Source organism: Talpa occidentalis, unplaced genomic scaffold, assembly GCF_014898055.3.
Source record: "Talpa occidentalis isolate TD23 unplaced genomic scaffold, MPIMG_talOcc4v2.1 talOcc4.9, whole genome shotgun sequence".
Taxonomy (NCBI): Eukaryota; Metazoa; Chordata; class Mammalia; order Eulipotyphla; family Talpidae; genus Talpa; species Talpa occidentalis.
The window spans coordinates 74,613,241-74,640,411 of NW_023605305.1; the positions used below are offsets into that span (position 1 = coordinate 74,613,241).

At 38.2% G+C, this 27,171-nt stretch overlaps 1 protein-coding gene across 1 annotated transcript; it reads left to right on the forward strand.

Annotated features, from left to right (window-relative positions):
- FCRL3 (Fc receptor like 3) lies at nt 1–27,171 on the forward strand. The gene is made up of 13 exons (XM_054691545.1): nt 1–31; nt 1,732–1,974; nt 2,427–2,681; nt 2,877–3,194; nt 3,826–4,110; nt 4,340–4,618; nt 10,603–10,878; nt 11,026–11,136; nt 17,677–17,704; nt 25,215–25,327; nt 25,526–25,594; nt 26,191–26,222; nt 26,307–27,171. The coding sequence occupies exons 1-13, from the start codon at nt 1–3 to the stop codon at nt 26,448–26,450; spliced, it is 2,184 nt and encodes a 727-aa protein (XP_054547520.1). The 3' UTR covers nt 26,451–27,171.

The following is a 27,171-nucleotide window of genomic DNA, read 5'->3' on the forward strand; positions in this document are numbered from 1 at the left end:
ATGCTGCTGTGGCTGCTGCTGTTGGTCCTGGGTGAGTACATGGGTTGGACTGGGATAGAGGCCTCTGTTCCTCATGTTGCTCACAGGAAAGCCAAGGAGTTCATCTCTACTTGCTATTGGGGTTCAGAGAGAGCTCAATATGGGAAATGAGGGTACTGGGTCCCAGGAAAACCAAAAACCTCCAAATACAACCCTCAGCACAAGCTAAGTATGCACTCATGGCTTTTCATCCATTTCTTTCTTCATCTCATAGGAAGATTGGATTTTTCTTTCTGCCAAACCATAGCTCTAAAATTCCTCAGATAAAATTCCAAGTTTGGAAGTGACTCCCTTCCTGAGATTTCAAGCCAATATTTAACCAGAGATACAAAAATATAGGAGGAACAACTCCTAAGAAATGGGAGAAGATGAATCATTTTTCCAAGTCCTCCTCTGTCTCTGTACCATGAGGTCAGTGGGGGGAGCATGGAACAAGAATGAAGCAATAAGCTGCTAGGTATAGAATAGCAGAGAGATGAGCCAAGGTTGTAGACTTCAGTCATGACATTTTTATAAAATAACTAATAAGTATTTTTGCTTGTTTTGGGACTCTGGCAGCTGTAGATCAGGAGCAAAGAAGTAGGAAGGAAAAGCTAAAGAAGTGGTTATAACTGGATTGTTGGAAAATTTCTCAGGGAGTAATGGAAAGGATTTGTGAAATACTGTTGTGTGCTAATCTTTAAATTTTGGTCCTTTCACAGCTCCTGGAATAGGACAATCAGGTCAGTTCCCCTTATCTCCATTCCTCCTGCTCTCAGGGCACTGGTCTCTGAGGCAGCACAGACTGTCGCTGTAAAAAAGGGCTGCAGGGATGTGCTAACATCAGTGGTGTTGCATCTCTGAGGTCACTCCTGTTGCGATGGTGGGTAGCGGATCCTCTTCTGATTTCTGTTTTTAGTCCTGTCCCTGGTCCACCTCAGGGTAGAGGGAAAAAGCATTTGCATAGTAAAGGGCTGAGGCAGAAGCAAAGAACCTCAGATCTGATCTGTATTCCCTAAGACTTCTCTCTGAATGCCCAAACCTGTGCCAATATCAAAGGATACAGAAATAGCTCCTATTCACAGAGGAATATCTACAGAAAATCCATATTCATCTCCAAAAGGATCTCATGTCATTGCCAACATCTAGTCCCATCAGTCAGTTGCAATTCTCTCCACAAATATGAGTCCTCAAGTCTCCCTTATCCCTTTATTCAAATTCTTTAAATTCCTCAGTTATTGATGGTTTCCAACTTAGATGGAGAGAATTTTGTGCCTTTCCCCACAAAATAGCCAATGAGACAAGATTTAAATGTAGTGAAAGTGAAAAAAATCTTGTTCATGAAATATTAACAACCAAGTAGGAAGTGATTTTTCAGAATCTAGAAACTGCCTCTGAAGTATCTACATCCCAGCCTCACCTCTCCTTTGACAGGAATGCAGAGCACAAAGACATTTCACAATCAGCCCACCCCTAGATGCCCTTAGCATGTTTGCCCCTACAAATCATATCTCCAGAGCTTCTCTGAGCCCACATCAGGGAACTAAGACCTGTCCCCCATGACACCCACCTTCCCACATTTGGGTTGTCTCAGGCATTTCCCAGGATGTTTCTGTCCTAAATGGAATTAGTCCAGGAAAATTCCTAGTGCAGATTGGGCCCACCCTTGTTCTCTGCCCACCTTCCACTGACCTTTTTCTATTTCCTGTGCAGGAAAAGCTCCAAAGGCTTTTCTTCTTCTCAACCCTCCATGGTCCACTGCCTTCAAAGGAGAGAGCGTGACCCTCACATGCAGTGTGCCCCATTCTCCAGCCCAAGGAGTCGTACTTTGGTATCGTAACAATGATTTGTTGAAAAATAGAGATAAAGAGTTCAGAATAAGAAAGTCTGGATTTTACAAATGCAAGACCCAACAATCTTCCCTCAGCGACTCTGAGTATGTGGAATTCTCATCTGGTGAGGAGAGAAGGGGATCTCTGGAATGAAGCCCTGGGCAGCGGGTCTGAGGGCTGGGTTAGTGCGGGGAGCTCTGAAAGAGCTGTAAACAAACAAGAGGATTTTCAATGAAAATTAGGAAACAGGATAGCTTTGGGATGATACATTTTCCATCTTCTCTGTCCAGAGAAGTGTGGGTTACCCAGAAGTCACCAGGCAAAAAGGGACTCAGTTCACAGAAAGCTTCGGTATAAAATTCCTCTTTCGTTAAAAGATATGTATAGGTATTAAGGATATTTCCTGGAAATTAGTTTACTCTACTAGGACAAAGGAGAATTGAGCACTGTGGTCACACGGGACTGTTATTGGACACCACTTGCAGGCACAGACAGGACTGTAGCTCCTTCCTTGTGGGCAGGAACAGGATCCTGAAGGAAGAAACAGCCAGGGCAAATGAGTGTGTTCCTTTGCAGACTCGCTGATCCTGCAGGCTCCATACCTCGTCTTTGAAGGAGAGGATCTAATTCTGAGATGCCAGGTGAAGGAAAAGAAAACCAATGAAATAATATACTATAAAGATGGAGAAACACTTGGTACTTCTAATAACTTGGAGTTCATACTAAAATCAGTCCCCCCAGGCAATGGCAAGTACCATTGTGGAGTTCATATAAAGGGGTGGTTTTCACCTAAATATGAAGAGTCAAAACATCTACTGATCAAAGTTCAAGGTAATGGGACACTTCCGTGGACAACAGGGCTCAGCAGGAAAACAGGGCAAGGTGGTTGAGGGAGAGAGTTTGCCAGAGGAAATCCCACGGAAAGCCTTTTATGACCCTGCCACGGGAGGGAGACAGAAGGTGGCTCTGTCTTCAAGGGGCCTGCAGCTCTTTACTCATGCCAAGAACATAGGTGCTTCTGTTTAGGAGCCCTAAGGACTGTGTGTTTCTTCTCTCTAGAGCTGTTTGCACATCCTGTGCTAAGAACCAGCCCTTCCCGACCCACAGAGGGGAGCCCAGTGACCTTGAAATGCGAGACTCAGCTGCATCCACAGAGATTAGGCATTCAGCTTCAATTCAGTTTCTTCAAAGCAAATCAGACCCTGGGGTCAGGCTGGAGCAGCTCCCCAGAGCTTCAGATCCCCACCGTGTGGAGTGAAGACACTGGCTCTTACTCTTGCTGGGCACAGACTGAGACACACAGAGTCCAGAAGAGAAGCTTCAGATCCCTGATTCAAGTGCAGAGTGAGTATCCCTGGAGCTCCTCCAGGGTCGAAGGAGGGAGGGCAGAACAATGTTGTCTCCTGCTACTCTGGACAGTAATGATCATGTGCAGTCTTTGGAGGTGCTGCCATTTGCTGACCTAAACATACGATAAAATAATTGGAAAAGAGGAAGATAAATATAAATTGAAACAGTCAGATAAGAACATAGGGGGATGGAGGTGAACCTAGAAAAAAGTCTTAGAGTACAGGAAAGGAGGGTTGAATTCTGAGTAAAGGTCACTTCAGAATAGAAGTGACACTCTCGGTGTTTCTCTTATATTGTGGTCCATCAGTGCATCACAGATTCCCTAGAGAGGAATGTCTGTAAAAGGTGAGTGCCATGCACATTAAGTTTAAGTTTAAGTTGCATCAAAGTCCTGATGCCTACATTCCCCAAGATGGAATTGTGTTTCTGGAATTGTCCCCATGGGGGGGGGGTGTTGCTCCCTTCATAATAATATAGACAATTATTTTTTATTTTTTTCTGCCTGATTTGGACACATGCCTATTCCACTTGCTGCCTTTGACTTACCCATGGCAGTTTCAACTTTCTCCTTGACTTTGAAGTCCCTGTTATCAGGACCCTCACCTGTCACCTTGTGCCCTCCCAGGAGTTCCCGTGTCTGATGTGAGTCTAGTGGTCTGGCCTCCCCAGGGACAGCTGATTGAAGGAGGAAAACTGGTCCTTGTCTGCTCAGTGGCTAAAGGTACAGGGACCATCACATTCTCCTGGCACAAAGAGGGCACATCAAGTCTGGGGAGAAAGACTCAGCATTCCCTGTCAGCTGAGCTGCAGATCCCTTCTGTGACGGAGCACCATGCGGGGAGGTACTACTGTTCAGCTGACAACATCGATGGCCCTATACTCAGCAAATGGATTACAGTCACACTCAAAAGTAAGTTCCCATTTCTGTTAGGCTTGGCTCAGAAGTCAGTGATAGGTTCTCTGTCAGCTAACCAAGAAATGAAAAGAGTGCAAAATAAGTTGAAGACACCTTATTTCTCATGAATAGGACTGAGAAATGATGAAAAATTCAGGATTACTCCTGTTTGTAAGTTCCTTAAGAAAGGTTTTGAATTTGTCATGGCATCAGAGTTTTCAGACAGCCTCTTTTACTCCCCCAGTTCCAGCATCCCGCCCTGTCCTCACGCTCAGGACTCCTGGGGCCCAGATTGTGGTGGGGGACCTGGTGGAGCTTCACTGTGAGGCCCAGAGGGGGTCTCCCCCGATCCTGTACCGGTTTTATCATGAGGATGTCATCCTGGGAAACAGCTCAGCCCTCTCTGGAGGAGGCGTGTCCTTCAACCTTTTTCCGACCCCAGAACATTCTGGAAGCTACTCCTGTGAGGCTGACAATGGCCTGGGAGCCCAGCGCAGTGACAGAGTGACTGTCAACATTCTAGGTGAGTAGGGGACACCCAAAGCAGTTATAGCCAAGAACAGGCTTTGTCTTCACTCAAACAGCTCTTTTGGGCTGTTTGCTGGTGTGATAGCCCGGCCAACTCCCAGGAGTTGGGACTCTTCCTTCTAACTATACACTCGGCAACTTAGGCAATTTCTTTGTTTCCTCTGGCATTGCCATCAATAGTGTCAGAGTCCACACAGTCTTTCTCTTAGAGGCACAAAAACTTTCTAGAATACCAGCTATGCAATGGCTCCACAATTTCTGACAAGGAATCATCATATAGAACACTTTATTGAAAAGTGACCAGATCATTCCTTGGCAAGGCTTTCTGCTCTACTCCCATCCAGTGAAATCCCTGCTCAACTCTGTGTAACTAGACAGAGTTTATGGACACCCACAGCCATGGGAACACAGCTTTCTTATTGTAAGGTGGAGGCCAGGGCAGGGATGGGGCAGAAAAGGGGAACTTGAAACTGCTGCCACCTGCATCCCTGAACTGGCTAGAGCCAGGCCTAATAAGCAGCAATAAAAGAACAACCAGTTCTGAGAGAAAAGCAACTTCTTTGAAAAGCAACTTTGAAAAACAACTTGACATTCTCCACCTCCAGCCAAGGCCAGACCCTGCCCTATAAAAGCTTACTCTCATGCCCCAAGGGGTTTTCTCAATATCTCCAATCAAAATTTTTTTTCACCAGGGACACCGAAGCATCTTATATTCCCTACTTCCAGCACATGCTGGCAATTAGTGACATGTTCATCCATTTACAAGACACCCTTAGTCCAAGCCATACTTATTCCAAAGTGCCAGCATTTGGAGGGGGTTGGGGTGGGGGCAGAACACTAGGATACAGGAAACTGGCAGTGATGTCCCATGACTCAAAACTCTTACATGCTCTGGATTTGCCATGACTTCTTGCTCTCCAGCGACTCCAAACTATGAGAATACTTAGGACTTTTTGGTGAGTAACAATTTTTCCTCCAGGCCAAACTTGGGTTATGATTTAGGTAGTATTCAAACCCAGGAGGGCCAGACTGGGTGCTGAACCTGGTGCTTTCAGTCTTGAATAAGAAAATATCTATTTGTGTTGCCTTAAACAAATCTATTTACTATTCTCTCCTCAATTTTCTCACTTTTAAATTAAATGAGCCAAGTAAATTACTCCTGATCACACACCACTCTCATTCAAGAGTATTGCACATGCACCCCAAATATTTATTATGTACATGTACTACTTAATATACACTTTATAAATCACAGAAATATAAATTAAGATAAAGTACATATTTTTATAATGAAAATATAACTGCTTATTTGTTATCCATGATAACATATAATATTATGATTACTCCCCACATAAGGCTACAATATTATTTTCTGTATAAGCTACAATATTATTTTAAAATATACTTCGAATCTTTGACTAAAATGGTAATCATATGTGATTTTTTTAAAAAAAAAAACTGTTGTACAGTTATTTGAGGTGTGATTATGAGTTACTTGCTCCAATTGGTCGCAGTGACTGTTATTGCTTAAAAAGACATCTTGTCAAGACATCCAGAGCCAGGTGGATGCAGAGCATCACTGGTTGTTCCTACAAGTCCATAGTACCCATTTTTCAATTCCATATGATAATTATGCAAAGATTTCCATTGAAATTTGCTTAGTGAATTTCTATTTTTATTGATGATAATATGTTATTCTTATAAGTGGGAAGTAACAAATATATTCAAACTTGGAAGAATTGCAATCACTGCATTGTTTCCATAGACTTTTAAATATTCATATATAGATTTTTGGAGTTAATAATTTTTTGGCAAAAAGCACACAAAAATGTAAATTTTTAGACAATCATTTTATAAAATATATCTCCATAACATGTTTATTTAGAAAACATTAATAACAGGAGTGGTGTTCAAAGGTCTTTTTTTTGGTGTCTGACTAAATATTATATTATTGATAATTATTGATCACCAAAAAAAAAGAAATAATGATCTTTCTTCATAGAGAAACACACAGATAATTTTACATTTAGTCCTCTTTTTTGAACTTTGCCACAAAATGATTGAAAAACTTCTTTGTGTTACAGAAAGTGTTTGCCATCATTCCCCAATCTCATTGCAAAGCATTTCAAAGATGCTACTATTTAAGATAAAATGACCCAAAGATGCTACTATTTAAGATAAAATGACCCATAATATTACCCAAGTAGCCAACCAAAAGGCCAGTTTGCTTCTGTATGTTGAAAGTGTACAGTGGGAGGTGCTGCCCCACTTCTCCCATGTGACCCCTCTGCCTTCACAGGAACTCCCCGCTGTGCTCACTGCATTGAGACCTGTGGCCTGAGTAGGTGTGTCAATGTGAATGTCAGTAAAGCTGAATTTATTTCTTACTTTCAAATTAAAAACTAAACATTCTTAAACATTCCCATGTTTTCTCCTCATACCCCAATGGACATGCTCACACTCCACCTACTGAATTTGATGATCATCATGGGGTGGTTTAGCCCTAGAGGTCTCTGATCCTTGGAACTGACCTTATAGAATTTTAAGTTTGGTGAACCCTGGAGGAAGAAATGCTCCCTGCAGGGAGCCCTAGAAGGATCCAAGAATCACTGCTCCTAGCACACAGAAGCCCAGGAAATAGGAGGCTAGAAAGATTCCAGGGACATGGTAGAGTAGGAAACTCCAGGAATATGTCTTCCAACTAGACACTAATTGCAGACTCAGTATGATGTAATTATCTTGGGACTTTGAGGTCTACTGAAGGCTAGCAAATACCTGGGGAATGCCTGGACAGTAAACTGCAGTTAATTTCAGTCAACTTCAGCACAGTAACATTATCCCATCCCCTCCCATTTTGGTATTGATTTCACTATCAGATTATATCTGACTTTATCAGATTATATCTTTATACATTGTGTGTCTCCAAAAATAAAGTGATAACTTTTATTTATTTTATTTTTTTTTTTTGTATTTTAGAGCCTTGTTTTATTTTATTTATTTTTTTCCCCTGGGCTTTAAGAATTATTTCATTTATTTATTTATTTATTTATTTATTTTAAAAATAAATTTTATTTTTATATTCCCCATACAATTGCAATCCCCTTATTTTGACCCCAATCCCTCCCCTCCCCGCTCCCCACCCCCCCCATAGAGTGTCTCTGGTTCATAGTTTTTTGTTGATTTTGATTTTCATAAAGTGATAACTTTTAAACCCATTACTCTCAGATACACAAATGACCAATAAACACATGAAATGATGCTTATCATTGCCAATTATTAGGGAAATGCAAATCAAAACTATAATGAAATACCACCTCACATCTATTAGGATGACTAATATTAAAAAAAATCAGAAAATAACAAGTGTTGGCAATGATATGAGAAACTGAAACCTTTATGAATGGTTGGTAGGAATGTAAAGTGGTGTCACATTTATGGTAAACAAAAAGGAGAGTTCCTCAAAAAAGTAAAAATGTGGGGCCTCCCTGGTGGCACAAGTTGTTAAGCACAACACTGTGAAGTATCTGCAGCCTCTGCAGCACAAGTTTGATCCCTGGCTGGCCAGGGAGCTACCCACATGGTGCAGCAGACCTCTCCTGTCTCGCCTGCTTCTCCCCTCAGCAGTGTTTTCAGTCAGTATTCCTGTTCTCCCCACTCTGTCTCTGGTGAATCCTCTCATCCCCTGCACCTCTGGCCTGTGCCCCAGTTCTTGTATGCATAAATAAATAAACCTTTAAAAAAATGGAACTACTATATGATCCAAAAATTCTACTTTGGGTTATAACTGCTCCCCTACCCCTCCAAATTGAATACTGCTTCTGGAAGAGACAGTAATATGCCTCTATACATAGTAGCATTATTCATAATAGCTAAAACATGGAAGCAAACTACATATCCATCAATGGATAAATGTATAAACAAAATGCAGTTTATATTTATAATGGAATATTATTTAGGCTTAAAAAGATAGGAAATTCTGATATATGTCATAACATGGATGAAATGAGGATTTTATGCTTGGTGAAATGAGCCTGTCATGGGGAGACAAATACTGTATGATTCCTCTTATACATTTATAAAAATAAAATAAAATAAAATACTTCAGCCAAAAAAGGGGTGAGGATGAGCATGAGGGAAGTATTGTAAAATACTAGTTGTTGAGATTTTCAGTCATGAATAAGAACATTCTAGGATCTAAGTGCCACATGACTGTAACTGTCAGTCCTTAATTAGATCCTCCGTATTTGCTCAGATTAGAGCTTTACCGTCCTCACCTAACAACAGAATGGGAGTTTTGTGGGTTTGGGGAGTTGTTAAGGAACCTTATTGTGGTCAGCATTGGACAAATTTGTGTGTATCAGTTCATCACATTGCACAATGCATAGCCTACAGTTTTACATGCCAATTATATTTCAATAAAGCTGGAAAAAAATCTTAATCATTAAATCTGGGTGATGGGCATGTGGGGCATCATTAAAAATAATTACTGCTAAAAAATATGTTTATCATAGTCAAAATCATAGAGTCAGAAGGTAGAATAATGGCAGCCAGGACCAGGGAGAGGGGTGGGGACAGGGAGTCAGTGGGTATAGGGTTTCAGATTTATAAGACAAGCCTTCTGAGGATTGAAGGTGTGATGGTTGTACAGCACTGCGAATGAATGTATTTCCTACCACCAAACTGTACACTTGAAAATGGTTATGGTGCTAAATTTTATGTTATGTGCATTTTAGTACAATAAAAATAATTGAAAGAAATAGGAGGCAATGATGCCGGTGTAAAAGCACCTCGAGATGCACAAAGTCCATACAAAGATTTACTGGCAGGTCCTCAGCATTCTGCTCAGGCTACTTTAAACTGTGAGGGATGTAAAGAAAGGTCAAATTCAGGCTGTGTGCTGAGGTTTAGCAGAAACATGCACTTCCAAAAGCAGGACTGGGCAGTCAGCATAAGGTATATTTTTAAGCTGAATTATTCCCAGTCAATAAATGGTCCCCCTGCTCCATCCCTATTAGCTCATCTAAAGACTGGAAGCCAAGCTGAAAGTCCTCCTCCTGGGCTTGTTTCTGGCCCTCCCCTCACCATTTAGCATAATCAGCCACCCTGCAGATCAACTTCTACAAATATTATTTACTAATTATCCTATACATTTAAAAAAAACAATGATTACCTATTCTTTCCCCCTGTCCTATTTCTATAATCTTCAATTAAAATGGAAATCACTGTTTCTGTCACTGCATCTGGGTATTTTTGTACTGATCTGATTGAGTTCATCCACCATTTATTGAGGAACAGGTCAGGCAAATTCCACCAAAAATTAACCAACAGATAAACCCACATTTTTTTATGAAACTTATATTCTATTGGGGATATAAGGGGAAGGAGATTACTGCTAAATGCTATGTAGTTAAAACCTAATGCTCTCCAGCTGAGGAGGAATGCGGGCCTACTTAAGTTGGAAGTCTAGGTTGAAAGCTAAGATTCAACAGTCAATAAAGTATAGAAATGAACCTTGCTTTTAGTTATTTCCACTAATAATAATAATAATAATAATAATAATAGCTAAACCTTATCTATCACTTTACATACATGATTCATATTAAAGTAGATTGAGATATAAGTATTATTAGCTCCATTTTACAAAAGAATAAACAGACTCAGCAATTAAAAAGTTTTAAAGCATCAAGATCACAGAGATAACACCTGCCAGAGGTAGGATTCAAATTATGGTTTTCCTACTAAAAAGGAAGGCAGAATATTTCCTTTTTTTTTTTTAAGGTAACAATTTACAAAACTGTATGACATCAGTCTTGGTGAGGTCTTTGTGGACTCATATACAACGGCAAGAGGGACACAAGTGAATATAAACAAATGAGACTATATCAAACTAAAAGGCTTCCTTCTGCACAGCAAGCAATTCCTTATCGAGTTATTTTGTTTATACAATTAAAACTGATGATGAACTATTTTTCTCCCCAGTTCCAGTGTCCCGCCCTGTGCTCACTCTCATGGCTCCCGCCCGGGCTGCAGTGGGGGATGTGGTGGAGCTTCACTGTGAAGCCCAGAGGGGGTCTCCCCCCATCCTTTACTGGTTTTATCATGAGAATGTCACCCTGGGAAACAGCTCAGCCCCTTCTGGAGGAGGAGTGTCTTTCAACCTTTCTCTGACTGCAGAACATTCTGGAAACTACTCTTGTGAGGCTGGCAATGGCTTGGGGGCCCAGCGCAGTGAGATGGTAACACTCAATTTCCCAGGTAGGTTGGTGTATCTGGTTATAGTTTAGTCAAGAAATATTTTTCCAACAGATTATGCAAATTGATCCAGCGCTAAAGAGATTTTGAACATGGCAACAAGAACTAAACTAAATTTGCCACTTGAACTAAACAGCTCTTTCAACTTAGTACCTCCTAGGAACAAAATAACCCAAATCACCGTGGGAGTCGTGGGGGCCCTGCTGAGCCTTGCAGCTTCTGCTGCTCTGGTAGGACACCTCAGGACCTGGAAGAGATCAGGTGGGTGTCTTCGCCTTACTCTGTGATGCTGTGACTTTTACCACTGCTGAAATAACATGGACTGCATCCTGTGTAGGGTGGACTAGACCCTCAGTTCTACTCACCACCACTAGTGACAGAAACAAGAACTCCAACTCTCCATCAAGTTGTTATTCCATGTGTTTAATTTGAGATTTAAATCAGGTAGCAGAATTGTACTTTCAGTTAAAAATTAGAAAGGTAAGTATTTATCCCAGTTCAAACTTACGGAAAACAAGAAGAAATGAAAAATAAAGACCTATATTGGTAAGATCTACCAAAAAAAAAAAAAAAAAAAGCCAGAGATGCAAACCATAAATTGAGGTATATCAGAATACTTGTCAAGCATAGTGACATTTGGATAAAATTAATAGAGAATGCTGAGAATGAAGTTAAAACTTCATTTTCTGATTGTTGCTTGACCATAAAAATTCAATTGATTTTTCATTGACTTCATATCCTAGAACTTTGCTAAACACATTTATTAGTTAATTGGTTTAGTGGATTTTATCAGATTTTCTACACAGGTGATAACATCATTACAAATAAAGATAGTTTTACTCTTTCTTCTCCAATTTGAATTCCTTTTATTTCTTTTTCTTACTTTAATGTGCTGGCGCAGACCTCCCACAATGTTATATGAAAGCAGACATCCTTGTCTTGTTCCTGCTCTTAGGGAGAAAGTATTCAGTCTCTTAGCTTTAAGTTTGATGTAATCTGTGGATTTTTTTGGTAGATGTTTTTATTAGGCTAAGGAAATTCTCTATTATTTTTAATTGCTGAGAGTTTGTATAGAAAAAGTGTTTCTGCAAGATTGAGATGCTCATGTGATTTTCTTTTCTTGTCTTGACATGGACCCAGCCCAACACTATAGAGACTTAGAATTTTGAATGTTGAACCCACTTTCATTCCTAGAGTCATACTCACTTGGTCATAACTTTTGAATATGACTTGCCAAGTTTTGTTAGGAATATTTGTCTCTATGTTCATGGGGTATGTTATTGTTGTTCTGAATGTTTGTTGTCAAGTCAGAATTTACTTAGCTACCACTTCCAGTGTTCTTCATTCCTTTTTTTTTGTATACCCATATTTACTTCTATATGTAAAGTGTACTTTTTATAGATAGCAAATAATCAATTCTTGCTTTTTATTCTATATGACAGTCTCTACCTTTTTACTAAGACTTTTATGCCATTTACATTAATGTGATTATTGATAGAGACATATCTATTATTTTGCTTTTGTGTTTGATTTGCCCCATTTGTTCAATTTCCTTTTCCTTTATTTCTATGTTTTCTATCAGCTGAGATTTTTTAAATTCCATTTTATTTCCTTTATTAGTTTATTAGACTTGTAACTCTTTGTCTTGTTATATTAGTGGTTGTTTCAGGGTTTAAAGTGTGCAAATATCATGTATCACATTCTGTCTTCATCTGTAGTATAAGATTATTGCCACATATATTCCATTTTCCCCCTTCCAGGTATATTGGTATTATTTTTTGCAAACAATTAACTTTTGAAGCGAGTTAGATGTGATTTAAATTTTGTTATGTAATTTACTCATGTAGTTACTACTTCCAATGTTTTATCCTGTTTTGTTATCTATATTTCTAGTGATATTATTTCCTTTCTGCCCCAAAGATTTCTTTTAACATTTCTTGTCACATGGGCCTGCTGGCGAATGATATCAGCTTATGTACATCTATGTATGTTTTTATTTTGCATTCATTTGGGAAATATATTTTTCCTGCCATTGAATTTTTCATTTAAGTATTTAAAAGATGTTGCTCTGCTTCTTCTTCTTCTTTTTTTTTTTTTTTAAGATTTATTTATTTATGCATATAAGAACCGGGGCACAGGCCAGAGGTGTGGGAGGTGAGAGGATTCACCAGAGATAGAGTGGGGAACAGAACAGGCAGACTGACTGAAATACACTGCTGAGGGGAGCAGCAGGTGAAACAGGAGTGGTCTGCTGTGCTATGTGGGTTGCTCCCTGGCTTCAGTGTGCTGCAGTGGCTGCAGATAGCTTCACAGTGCTGTGCTCAACCCCTTGCACCACCAGGGAGGCCACTGCTGTCTTCTTGTATGCATGTTTTTTTAGAAATGTTTGAATACTTGAACTCTTTTGTTCAATACTTTGGGTGCCTGTAAAGTTTAAAGTCTTTATATTTTGAAATATCTAATCCTTTGTCTCTCTGTGTGCTGTAACATTGTATCCCTTTTTTCTATCAGGGCAAATATTTCTGTTTTCTGTTTCTTGGGGCTCATACTGAAAATCAAGCAAATTAGCCAGCAAACGTTAAAAAAATTGGATCTCAATTTAATGAAAAACAGTATATATTTTTCTTACCAATGCTCATCAAGCATTGCCTTCTTACCCTTTTTTCAGATGAATCAATGAGCCTCCAGTTTTAGGTTCCTTTGCATGAAAAGTGGAGCCAATATTTTATAATTGATATTTTAAAGCTACATAGTAATTCTTTATTAACACTACATATAAAATTGTGTATACAACTTAAATATACACACACACCAAAAGTACTAATCCCAATAGTACTCATGAAAGTTGTCATTCATTTAGTATATTATATGCAATTTTATAGTTTATCTAATTCTCCCAATTTTTCAATAAGTTCAGTAGAATTTCATCAATATTACTCCCATCATACTAGAAATTTTAAAATATGGAGATTTCAGAAAGTTAAATAACCTTTCAAATTCATTTAAGAGTCAGAGCTAGAACTTAACTGATGTCTCCTTAATCCTTGAGCCCATATACTATCCATTATACCTTGATCATACCTCCTTCAAAATTACTTTTCTATCTTAACATGTATTTGAGTTATCAGTTATTTATCAGTATTATTCTAAGAGCACAGACTTTAGAACCTCAGTGTTGTAGTGGATTGTGTCCAAAAAAAACCTGATTGCTCAGTCAACACAACACCCAACACCACCAGGGAAGGAAAGATTACCAACTGTCATTTTATGTCATTTTATGATCCAGGAGGGTAGAAGCCCAGGAGATTCCATCTTCCAGATTGAGGTGTATTGTCATTTTTAAACAGGAAGTAAGGAATTCTGATAGTCTACCAGTCAGAGAGTCTCTGTCTTTCTCATCTCAAAGTCTTGCCTATTGTACTTTCTTCATGCAAGGTTTACCTTTTTATTACTGACCAGTCTTCTTGGGAGGGAGGAGTTCAGTCCTTCAAAATGTTTATGAAAGTGAAGAGCTCTGTTCCATATCCTGAGTGTACCCTAGTCTAAGTGTATCCAAGGAGTGTGATAAACCCACTATTAGTTGACTCTATAGTTCAATTCTCTGGGTTTAAATTTCAGTAAATTCAGTTACTAAATAAGTGATAATCAGACAAGTAAATCAAACTCTCCAAAGTCCATTTTATTTAACTATATAATGGTCATAATAATAGCTACATTTTAGTTGTTATTGGACAATCTATGAAAACAGTTTAACACAGTGCCTGAGTCTTCAGTGAATATTACCTTACTATAAGTAGTGACTTTCTGGATCTATTTTTCTCTTACAAATGATGAGATAGACTGACTCTTAGGAGCATTCTGAAAATGATCTAACCTGCCCATAACTGGTTACTGGTTGATTTGAACTGTAGTTTCCTCAAGGAGAAAAATACAGTCTGAGATCATGCTCACACACCTTTAGTTGAACTCAGATGCCTGTTCCTCAAAACAGGGTTTTTATACAGTACCAGTCATTTTTCCAGGGAGGTAAGCCTGAGTATGTTTACTTTGGGCATTAACTTGTATTCTCTAAGGCTGGGGAGACAGACATAGAACCACAGAAAAACAGGTAAGGATAAAAATGGGAAGTTGGGAGGAGGTTTTTAATGGGCCGGCCAGAAAGATTTAAAAATTTCAATGCAAAACAGCCAAATTTATTTTATTTTATTTTATAATTTTTGCATCATTTTTCATTTTTGCACAATGTATGCATTTTCATCTTGGTTACAGTCCCTATACAATTCTCACCCCTGCTTATTTTGACTCTAATCCCTCCTCCCCACCCCCCTGTAGTGTTTCTCTGGTTTATAGTTGCTTGCTGATTTTGATTTTTACTTTATTGTAATTAGTCTTTTCCCTGGTCCCTTATTTAGGTTTTCAAAATTCCTGCTATGAGTGAGATCATCCTTCAGTATTTTTCTTTTTCTTTCTGGCTTATTTTGCTGAGTATGATCCTTTCCAGCTCCATCATGTTGCTGCACATTGCATGAGTTTATCTTTTTTGATTGCTGAGTAATATTCCATTGTGTATATGTACCACATCTTCTTGATCCAGTCATCTATTTTTGGGCATTTGGGTTGTTTCCATAGCTTAACTATTGTGAATAGTGCTGCTATAAGCATAGGGGTGCAGGTGCCCTTTTGAATTAAAGTTTCTGTGTCCATTGGGTAAATAACTAGAAGTGGAATTGCTGAATCATATGGAAGCTCCATCTTTAGGAAGTTGAGGAATCTCCACACAGCTTTCCATAGTGATTGGACCAATTTGCTCTCCCACCAGCAGTGCAGGAGAGTTCCTTTTCCTCCGCATCCTCACCAACATTTGTTGTTGTTAGTTTTTTTAATATGTGCCATTCTCACTGGTATAAGATGGTATCTCACTGCAGTTTTGATTTGCATTTCCCTGATTACAAGTGATGCTGAACACTTTTTCATATGCCCATTGGCCATTTGCATTTCCTCTTTGGAAAAGTTCGTTTTAGCTCTTCTGCCCATTTTTTGACTGGATTATTTACTTTGTTTTTGTTGAGACTCTTCAGCTCTTTGTAGATTTTTGGGATCAGTCCTTTATCAGTAGTGTTATGTGCAAAACTTTTCTCCCAGTCAGTGGGGTGTCTGTTTGTTTTGGTTACTATCTCTTTTGCTGTACAGAAGCTCTTTAATTTGATTTAGTCACAGCTGTTTATCTTTGCCTTCACTATCTCTGCTTTGGGTGATGAGTCTTTAAAGGTGTTACTGAGGTGTATGTCATGTAGTATTTTGCATATATTTCCTTCTATATATTTTATGGTTTCAGGTCTTATGTGTAGTTCTTTAATCCATTTTGAATTGGTTTTTGTGCATGGTGTGAAATAGTAGTCAGGCTTCATTCTTTTGCATGTAGCGACCCAGTTTTCCCAGCAGCATTTATTGAATAAATGTTCTTTGCTCCAGTCAAAGAAGATTCGTTGACTGTAAATCTGTGGATTTATTTCTGGATTTTCTATTTGGTTCCACTGATCTGTGTGTCTGTTCTTGTTCCAATACCATGCAGTTTTGATTATTATGGCTTTGCAGTATAGTTTGAAGTCTGGGCGTGTAATGCCTCCATTCCCTTCTCTTTTTTTTCCAGGAGAGCTGTGGCTATTTGAGGTTTTTGGTGGCTCCATATGAATTTCATCAATATTTGTTCTATTTCTTTGAAGAATCTCATTGAAATTTTTATTGGAATAGTATTGAATCTGTAAATTGCTTTTGGTTGGATGGCCATTTTGATAATGTTAATTCTTCCAATCCATGAGCAGGGGATGCCTTTCCATTTCTTTGTGTCTTCTTCTATTTCTTTTAACAATGGAAAAACTGCCAAATTTTTAAGGAAAATGAAATAGGCTTCCATACTAGACTTACATGTAATCATCTAGTCATCAACGTGTCATTCTTTTAGTCCTCAACTTGCCATTCTTTTAGTCATCAACTTGACATTCTTTTTGTCCTCAAAGTATACACTTTAATTTGTATAGTTGTTTAATATCCTTATTGAATATTTTCAACATTCTAGGCACTGGGAGTATAAGGTAGTTAAGACAAGGTTTGTAGCCTCAAGTAACATACCCTTCCATGAAGGTGAAAACTAGAAGCAAATCTAGAAACTGATGATTAAAATACAATGTAGTAATTTTTACATCTCAGGGTTTTAATATCATTTGCTATTGTGTGCATGGAGACTGGTCACTCAATCCAGACTATTGACATCTGGGATAGCTCTGGAGGAGGAAAGACAAGTTGGAATTAGATCACAGAGAAGGAAAGGAGTATGGAGAAAAACATACGTACCCAATATTGTTGGAGTGGATTTTCAAGGATCACAGATAAAGAGAGGTCAAATTTATTATGTAGTCCTAACGACTCATATTTGTGTAAGAATTCTATATCAATTTTTGTCCCTCCTTTAGGTCTCAGTCTCCTTACTTCTATCTCACAAGACTGCTGTTATGATAACAAAGTGGCAAGGGGGAAGCACTTGACCCAGAGCTAAATATTAAGTTGTCTCTCTCCTGCTACTCAGTCACAAATACATATAAATGGTATTACTATAACTGATTGAATAATAACTCAGCATAAGTGTGATTTCGGGCATGACATGATGGGTAGAGCTGCATGTCCCCTAAGATTTGCCATAGCTGAGAACTAAAATGAACCTGAGTTCCGGGAAAGGACATTCTACCATAGAGCATGTTATCCATGCAACTCACTTACCATCTATGTACTTTGTTTATTTTTCAGGAGGACTTTCTGCACCTGGCACACCTAGGTGAGGTCTCTGCTTTTTGATTCCCAATATTTTCATAATTTATTTGTATACCCACAAGATAGGAACACAGTATTATGTACATTAAAGTATTTGACTAGATTTTCCAGTAAAATGTTCACATTCTTATCTGAAAAACAGTACTGTGATAAAGGTTGTTTTCAATCATATTTGTGACTAACACTCATTTCTACATACCTGTACATGGACTTCCTGTAACTTGCTGTCCAATCTAATTTATCTGATTTTTTAAATGTGCTCCAATAGAGAATTGACCACAGTCTTAATGACATCAACATTCAGAGGGTTGCAGTTCATTCATTCACTTATTTCTTATTCTTCCATTCATGTAATTATTTCAAAAGTAATTATTGAATTTCAATAATGTTCAGTTTCATAATATTCACGAAAGAAGAAATGAAACTGGGAAAATATAACACTGTTCCTGAAAAACCTTTATGGTATCTTTAAAAAAATTATTGGAGTAACATTATTTTTGAAGCTTATATGGATTTCAGGAATGCAACATTCTATTTATTTTTTTAAAGATTTATTTATTTATGCATGCAAGTGCTGGGGTATAGGACAGAGGTGTGGGGGGGGCGGGTGAGAGGATTCACCAGAGACAGAGTGGGGAACAGAACAGGCAGATTGACCGAAGTACACTGCTGAGGGGAGCAACAGGCAAGTGAGGAAAAGTCTGCTGCACCATGTGGGTAGTTCCCTGGCTGGCCAGGGATTGAACTAGTGCTGCAGAGGCTGCAAACAACTTCATAGGTTGCATCTTAGCCTGTCGTACCATCAGGAAGGCTCAGGAACACAATGTTTTAAATCAACATTTGTACAAATTATGTTATGATATAACAATATCATATCACCACCAAAAGTCTAGTTTCCATCCTTCAACATATAATTGACCACTTTTACCTGATTTATCCACCCCCTCTCACCCTTCCCCTTCTGGTAACCGTATCTTATGGGCTAAAATTTTGTTTTGGTTTGTTCATTTATTTTCTTGGCCATATAGGAGTGAAATACAGTCTTTGTCTTTTCCATTTGATGTATTTCACTTAGCAATATAGCCTCTAGGTCAATCCATGTTGTTGCACATGGCAGAGTTTCATCTTTTTTTTTTTTTTAAAGATCTATTTATTTATTTATTTATTTATTTATTTATTTAATTTATACAAGCACTGGGTACAGTTAGAAGTGCGGGAGGGTGAGAGAATTCACCAGAGCCAGAGCGGGGAGCAGAGCAGGCAGAAGGACCGAAGTACACTGCTGAGGGGAGCAGCGGGCGGCAGGAGAGGTCTGCGTGCCATGGGGACCCTCCTCCGGTGGCCGGGGAGCAGCCGGGGATCGAACAGTCACTGTAGAGGCTGTGGGCAACTTTGCAACCCAGCGCTTAACCGCTGTGCCACCAGGGAGGCCCAGTTTCATCTTTTTTATAGCTGACAAGCATGCTATTGTGTATATACTACATCTTCTTTATCTGACTCATCTGTCCATGGACATTTAGGTTGTTTCCAGTTCTTGGTTATTGTAAATAACCAAGATGAACATGGAGGTGGATATCTCTTCAAATGAATGTTTTTGTACTCTTCAGATAAATGCCCGGAAAAAGGATAGCTGGATAATATGCAATTTCCATTTTTAATTTTTGAATAATCTCCGTACTGTTTTCCATGATGACTGTAGCAATTAACATTTCCACCAAGAGCATATGATTGGTATCTTTTCTCCATATCCTCACTAACATTTTTGTCTTTTTTATGATAATCATTCTTGCATGAATGAGGTGATATCTCATTGTTATATGATTTTCATTTCCCTAACAATAAGAGAAAATAAACATCTTAATATCTGCCTGCTGCCATCTATATGTCTTCTGTTTAGATCTTTTTCTCATTTTTGAATTGAATTTTTGTTTTCTTATTGTTGAGTCTTATGAATTCTTATAAGTTTTGGACATTAATTCTCCTTATCAATTGTTAATTTTGCAAATATCTTTCCCCTCTCAGTATGTTGCTTTTTCAGGTTTTTTTTTTTAGGATTTATTTTTATTTATTTTATACATAGAAGAGCTGGTGTGTAGGCCAGAGGTGTGGGGGTTGTGTGGGAGGATTCACCAGAGACAGAGTGGGGAGAAGAACAGGCAGATCTACTGAAATACACTGCTGAGGGGAGCAGCAGGTGAGACAGGAGAGGTCTATGCTATGTGGGTAGCTCCCTGGCTGGGGATCGAACACATGCCACAGTGGCTGGTGGTAGCATGATAGTGCTGAGACTTTAACCCCTGCACCACCATGTTGCCTTTTCATTTTAATGACAGTTTATTTCACTATGCAGAAGCTCTTTAATTTGAGGAAGTCCCACTTGTTTATTTTTGCTTTTGTTTTCCTTCCCATTGAGGTCCCCAAAGTCATCTCTAAGGGTTACATCAAGGGATTTATTCCTTATATTTTCCTCCTTTGTGTTTTATGGTTTGGGGTCTTGCATTCAAGTGTTTAATCCACTTTGAATTAATTTTTGTGTATAGTGTGAGATAATGGTAGAGTTTCATTTTTTGCATGTGGCTGTTCAGTCTTCCCAACATTTTTTATTAAAGAGACTTTCCTTGCTTCATTTTATGTTCTTAGCTCTTTTGTAATAAAGTAGGTGTCCATATGTACAAGGATTTATTTTTTGGCTCTCAATTATATTCCAGTGTTCTGTATGTTTATTTTTACTCCAATACTATGCTGTTTTGATTACTATCACTTTGTAGTATATTTTTAGTCAGGGAGCATAATACCTCCATTCCGTACTATTTTTTTCTGATATGTTGTTCCCTTAATCATTATGTAGTGTTCATCCCTGTCTCTTGTTATCTTGAAATATGTTTTGTTTGATATAAGTATGGTTGTTTCTGCCTTCCTTTGAGTCCATTGGCTTGTAGAATTGTTTTCCACCCTTTGCCTTGATCCTGTGCTTATCTTTGGAGCTCAGGCATGTCTCCTGGAGGAAGTAGAGGTTGGATTGTGTTTCCTAGTTCAACAAGATGCTCTGTGTCATTTTTTTTTTTTTTTTAAGATTTTTTTATTTTACTCATTTGTACAAGCACTGGGTACAGTCAGAAGCGCGGAAGGGTGAGAGAATTCACCAGAGCCCGAGTGGGGAGCAGAGCAGGCAGAAGGACCAAAGCACACTGCTGAGGGGAGCAGCGGGCGGCAGGAGAGGTCTGCGCGCCATGTGGGACCCTCCTCCGGTGGCCGGGGAGGGGAGCAGCCGGGGATCGAACCGGCGCCGCAGAGGCCGCGGGCAGCTTCGCAACCCAGCGCTCAACCGCTGCGCCAACGGGGAGGCCCACTCTGTGTCTTTTAGTTGGTGCAGTTAGTCCATTCACATTTAGAGTGATTATTGATTTGGTTCTTTTTTCTCAGGACCGTTTTGGCTACTTGAGGTCTTTTCCATTTACAAATAAATTTTATAATATTTTTTGTTTTATTTCTGTTTATAGTGCTGTCAGATTTTGAAGGTGATTGCATTGATTCTGCATATATTTTTCGGGTAATATGACCATATTAATTATACTAGTTCTTTCAATTCATGAACCCAAAATCTCTTTCCATTTCTTTATGTCTTCTGTTTCTTACAGCATTTTCCTGTAGTTTTCAGTGTTCAGTTCTTTCATCTCTCTGGTTAAATATATTCCTAGTTACTTAACTCTGTTTGACATGGTTGTAAATGGTATTTTCCCCCTCTGATTTCTCCTGCTAGTTCATTGATTGTATATAAACATGAAAGATATTTTTATATATTGACGTTTTAGTCTTCACTTTATTTGTTTTATATTTCTAATAGTTTTTTATTTGAGTCTATGGGCTTTCTATGTATATTATGCTATCTGCAAATAGTGATGTTTTCCTTTTCCTTCTCTAATTTGGATACTTTTTATTTCTTATCTAGTTGTCCTAAGACTTCCAATACGTTTTTGAAAATATCCTTGTCTTGTTCTTCATCTTAGAGGAAAAGATTTTCATTTTTCACCATTGAATATGATGTTAGCTGTGGATTTGTCACCTATGGTCTTTATTATGCAGAGGTATATTTCTTCTAGCCTCATTTTGTTGAAGGTTTTTTTTTTTTAAATCATAAATAGATGTTGAATCTTGTCAAATACTTTTTATGCATCTATTGAGATGATCATATTCAGATGAGTTTTTGTTCTTCCTTTTGTTGATGTGTTGTGTCATATTTATTGATTTTCATGTGTTGAACCAACCATCTTTACATCCTGGAATAAGTCCTACTTGATATGATTTTTCTTCAATGAATGGCTATATTCAGTTTGCTAGTGTGTTGTTGAGGATTATTTCATCTATTTTCATTAGATACCCTGTTCTACAGTTTTAATTTTTTGTAATGTCCTTGTATGGTTTTAGAATCAGGGTAATGAAGAGTTCAATAAGGATGGGTATTAAATCTTTGAAATTCACAGTGAAGTCATGTGATCCTGGATGTTTGTTTTTAGGAAGCTTATGATTAGCTTCCATTTCCTTACTTGTGATTAGCCTGTTCAGATCTTCTGTTTCTTCCTGAATCAGTGTTGAGATGTTGTATATTTCTAAGAATTTGTCCATTTTTTCTTGATTGTTCAGTAGTTGCTATATAAATGTTCTTGGTACTCTCTTATGATCCTTTGCATTTCTGTAGTATCCGTTATCACTTCTTTGCTTTCATTTCTGATTTTATTTAAATTTTCTCTCTCTTTTTTCTTTCTGGCTTAAAGATTTGTACATTTTTTCAATCTTCTCAATTAACCAGCTCCTTTGTTTTATTGATCTTTTGGGTTGTGTTTTTGATCTCTATGTTGTTTCTGTTCCAATTTTAATTTTAATTTTTGTTATTTCTTCTGACGTTTGGCTATATTTTCTCTTATTTTTCTAGTTTAGGTGTGAACTTAGATTTTTTTTTATTTGGGTTTTTTTCTCTTGTTTCCTGAAGTAGATCTCTGTATCTATCAACTTTCCTTTTTAGTACCACTTTTGCTGCATCACATAGATGCCAATAGCTCATGTCTTCATTTTCATTTGTCTCCAGATATTTTTCATTGCTTCTGTGATTACATCATTGACCCAATAGTAATTTAATAGCGTGTTGTTTAATATCCACAAATTTGTTTATTTCCCCTCTTTCAGTTTCCCATTAGCTGGGGGTGCATTTTCCACACCTTCCACTTAAGTATTTTTATAGCTTAAATGACTCTCAAAAGGAGACATAGTATATACTTGGGTTTTGTTTTTCAGTCCATCTAACCTACCTGCATGATTGGTGAGTTCGGTCCACTTATCTTAGTGTGATTATTGCTATTTCCATTTTATCTTTTGTTTTTGGTTCTTATTTTTTTCCTTTGTGTTGTATTGGCCACTGACTCATTTGGAAGTTTCTGTGGCGCTTTCTTTGTTTGGACACTAATTATGGTTTGTATTTCTGTTCTAGGTTTTTTTTTGTGGTTATCATGGTTATCAGTTTTTGTATAGACTGACTCATACTTCAAGTAATCTGTTGTTTCCTACTGATACTATTCTATCTTCTTGCCTATACAGTTCTTATTCTGTTATCTTTTTACTTACTTTGTCATAAATTATTCTTATTTATATACTGTGAGATCATTAGGGTACCTATCATTCTTTTTAATGTTTATTGTCTGTTAACCTTTATTCTATAAAATTAGTGTTAATTCCCATATAGAGTGTTAATTCCCATAGAGTTGCAACATTTTTTTAAAGATTTATTTATTTATGCATACAAGAATTGGGGTATAGACCAGAGGTATGAGATGTGAGAGAATTCACCAGAGACAGAGTGGGGAACAGAATGGGCAGATTGACTGAAATACACTGCTGAGGGGAGCAGGGGCAGGTCAGGAGAGGTCTGCTGTGCCATGTGGGTTTGTCCTTGGCCAGCTGGGGATTGAACTCATGCTGCAGAAGGTGTGGATTCCTTCATAGTGCAGTGCTTAACCCCTTGTGCCACCAGGGAGGCCATAGAGTTATCACCATTATTATTTTTTGGTGAACTTTCTCTTTTTTTGAATCTTATAGAAGATGTTTTGCAATAATTCTTGTAAGTGTGGTCTAATAGTGGTGAACTTCTTCAACTTTTGTCTAGGAAAGTCTTTATTCTTTCTTACATATAAAGGAGAACTTTGTGGAATAGAGCAGTCTTGCATGGTAGAAGTTTTTATCTTTGAGTATTTTGAATATTGCATTTCACTTTCTCCTGGCATGTAAAGTTTCTGCTGAGAAATCTGATAATATCCTTATGTCTTTATGTTACATAATTCTCCCTGCATATACACACACCTTTAATGTTCTTTATTCATCATTGACTTTTGATTTATTTGTTATTGACTTTGGGCAATTTTGCTATTATGTTTTTAGGTCTCTTTGCATTTAGATAACTAAGTATTCTGTTAGCACTTTATATTTTATTCCTTCCTGACATTTGGAAAGTTCTTAGCTGTTATTTCTTTGACTAAGTTCTCTGCTCCCTTCTCTCTCTCTTGATCTTCTGGGATACCCATTGTCCTTATGCTGCCTTTCCTCATGGAATTCAATAGTTTTTGTATCATTTCTTCATTTTTTAACAGTCTGTCTCTTTCACCTGAATAATATCTTGGTTTCATCTTCAAGCTCACTAATTGTTTTCTCCCTTTGGTCTGTTCTATAGCACTCAGTATTTACCTTCCTCTTTGGATTCCCAAATCTAAAACTCAGATGCTTATCAACTGTTGGTGTACTTCAAGACTCTGGTAACAATCTGGCAGAAGGCAGTTGAAGGGGAATTATAGTTGAGAGCACTTTCCTTTACACTTCTCCTGGGATCCAAATCCATGTGTTTTACCTCAGTTCTGCTGCTTTGGGATGTACCTGAAACAAGGTGCACTGATTGGGCTGGCAGCTCCACAATCTCTTGCTCCCTGTCTACCTCCTCCACACATCCCACTCCATCCATCCTCCATCACACAGATATATTATGGGGTTTTGAGCATATGGATATATTTTCATCTATAGTTAATACATTAGGTGTGGATTTAATAGGAGAAGTAGAGGACGCATTTTGTGCTACTGTCATGGTCCTTTATGGTATCTTATTGGAAATGTAGATTGTCATAATATGCAGTAGAAAATAGAATAATATATGAATAAAGACAAATATTAAGTTTGTGGGAATGCAGACTTTATGTACCAATATTTAAGCAATTTTTTAAATAATAAAAGTTTAGGCAAGTTTTGCTCTATTAAAGAACCTCAAGGCCATGTAACTTTTGTCCTCTGTCCTTGCTTCTGTTGGCATTCTTTATAATGTTGCCTTGGACTTCATCTTGTGCTGAGCATGTGAAAGCATCATGGAGATTCTTAGACTAAGCAGTCATAATATTTTTCATGTTGGGCTCTTCCTGGATATTGATACCCTGTATAACCCACCAATGCTTTTCTCTCTTGTCTCTCCCCCCACACCTTCACAGTGCCAATGATTGTCAGGAGCCTTCCCTGTCCAGGTCTGCCATCACAGCCCCACCAGTACCCACCCACAATGAGTCACCAGTCCTAATGGAACTGCAACCAGTATATAGCAATGGTGAGAAATTCTTAAGGGACAGAGGGTGCAAGGAATGAGCCAGGCAGGGAGGAGAGATTGATTAACAGTGCCTGGTCAAGTCACATTAAATTTAAAAATGACACTCCTGGCAGTGTGTTGGGGATAGAATTTGTGGCTGGGAAGAAGAGTCTAGAATGTGCACTCTTGACTAGTCATCAATGACCTATTCCCTCACAGTAAATCCTGGAGATTATGGCTTGGTTTACTCCCAGATCTGGAACATCCAGCAAAAAAAAGAAAATTCAGGTAAAGAAGATTCTAGATAAGTAAAGGTGAGGTGGTGGTGTGTTGTCAGATCTAGCAAGGAGTCTTAGATCAAAGAGGCATCTCAATATGAATTCAACATGGAAGAAATTAACTACTCCTTTCACATTGCCAATCATATAATCATATCCATCCCTTTTTACTTGTCTGTATTACACCATCACTTCACAAACTCTTGGGTGACAGACACTGTAATTTTTCACTAATATATTGGTAATATCTAGTGTGATGTTTTGAAAACTATAGGATCCTTCAAATACTTTTTGAAGTATTTGAAGAGTGAATGAATGTAATTGCTAAATTAGGTAAGAGGGACACTCTGCTGGGGTTTTGATGAACGGTTGAGAAAGAAGGAAATTGTCAGCAAAGTTATTCTGGGCATTTGGTGGGCAGGGGAAAGGATTTATTAGTGTATATATGGGGAAAATACTTTGTGAGTACTTAGAAGAGTTCAGCAGAGAAAACAGTTAAGAGATGAATCAACAAAGGAAAGATTGGCTTGGAATGCATTATGGGTAGGTTGTAAGTTGGAATATATCACTCAGTCAAAAACATTTTTTCCTCCTTTTACCCAACAGCAAATTCACCAAGGATGCATCAGAAGGATAAGGTGGGTCACATTTCTGGTTTTCTTTCCTCCTGTTCTTCCTTGTTTGTATTTAAGCACTTCTTGTTTTTGTGCTTTTTCTACCAGGAACCCACAATTATCTACTCAGAGTTGAGGAATGCACATACAGATGACTTTGCAGGGCAAGCGTTCAGTAGCGGCAGGACCCATGAAGATGCTGCAGAAAACTATGAGAATGTCTCATGTGCGTTATTGGCCTTGGACCACTAGCCTTATAACCAAAGTCCCCACCAAGACCCTGTTTTCTCCACATACCTTCCCTCTGCCTCCAGGACTCTTTCTCCAAGGGAGCTGGGCTGTAGGGGCCATGAGCCTGTGTGTTTCTCTAGGAACAGTTTATGCAGCTATATTCTGTTCACATGTGAGACATATATGAATATAGGACATGGCAGGTGGAAGATGAATTCCTCAGTCTATGAAATAAAGGATGAGAAAGAAACAAGAGTGTAATATAAGTGTGATGAGGAGCTTTTATATTATACTTCTGCATAAATAATTCACTGTAAATATTTGTCTCCTTTTTTGTGAGGTTCCTGGTGGCATTGCTGATGTTCTGTTATACATGCTTGGTCCAGGCACCAAATTAGAAATGGCCAGAAGGATTAAGTCTATCTACATACATACAATTTCTTCTTAAAATTTACATCAGTTGTAAGATTTTTAAATAACTCCATCCATTTAATGGGAGATAACTTCAAAATTGTTTGACAAGAGTTATGATCTGAATTGTGTTCCCTCAACATTCATCTGTTGGAGCCTAATTCTCACTGTGACTCTAATTGGAGATGAGGTCTTTAAGGAAGTTATTAAAGGTCAGTGAGGTCATATGACAAGTCCTGATCCAATTAAACTAGTGTCCTTACAAGAAGTTGAAGAGATGCTAGAGACCTCTCTCTCTCTCTTTTTCTCTCTCTCTCTCACTCTCTCTCTC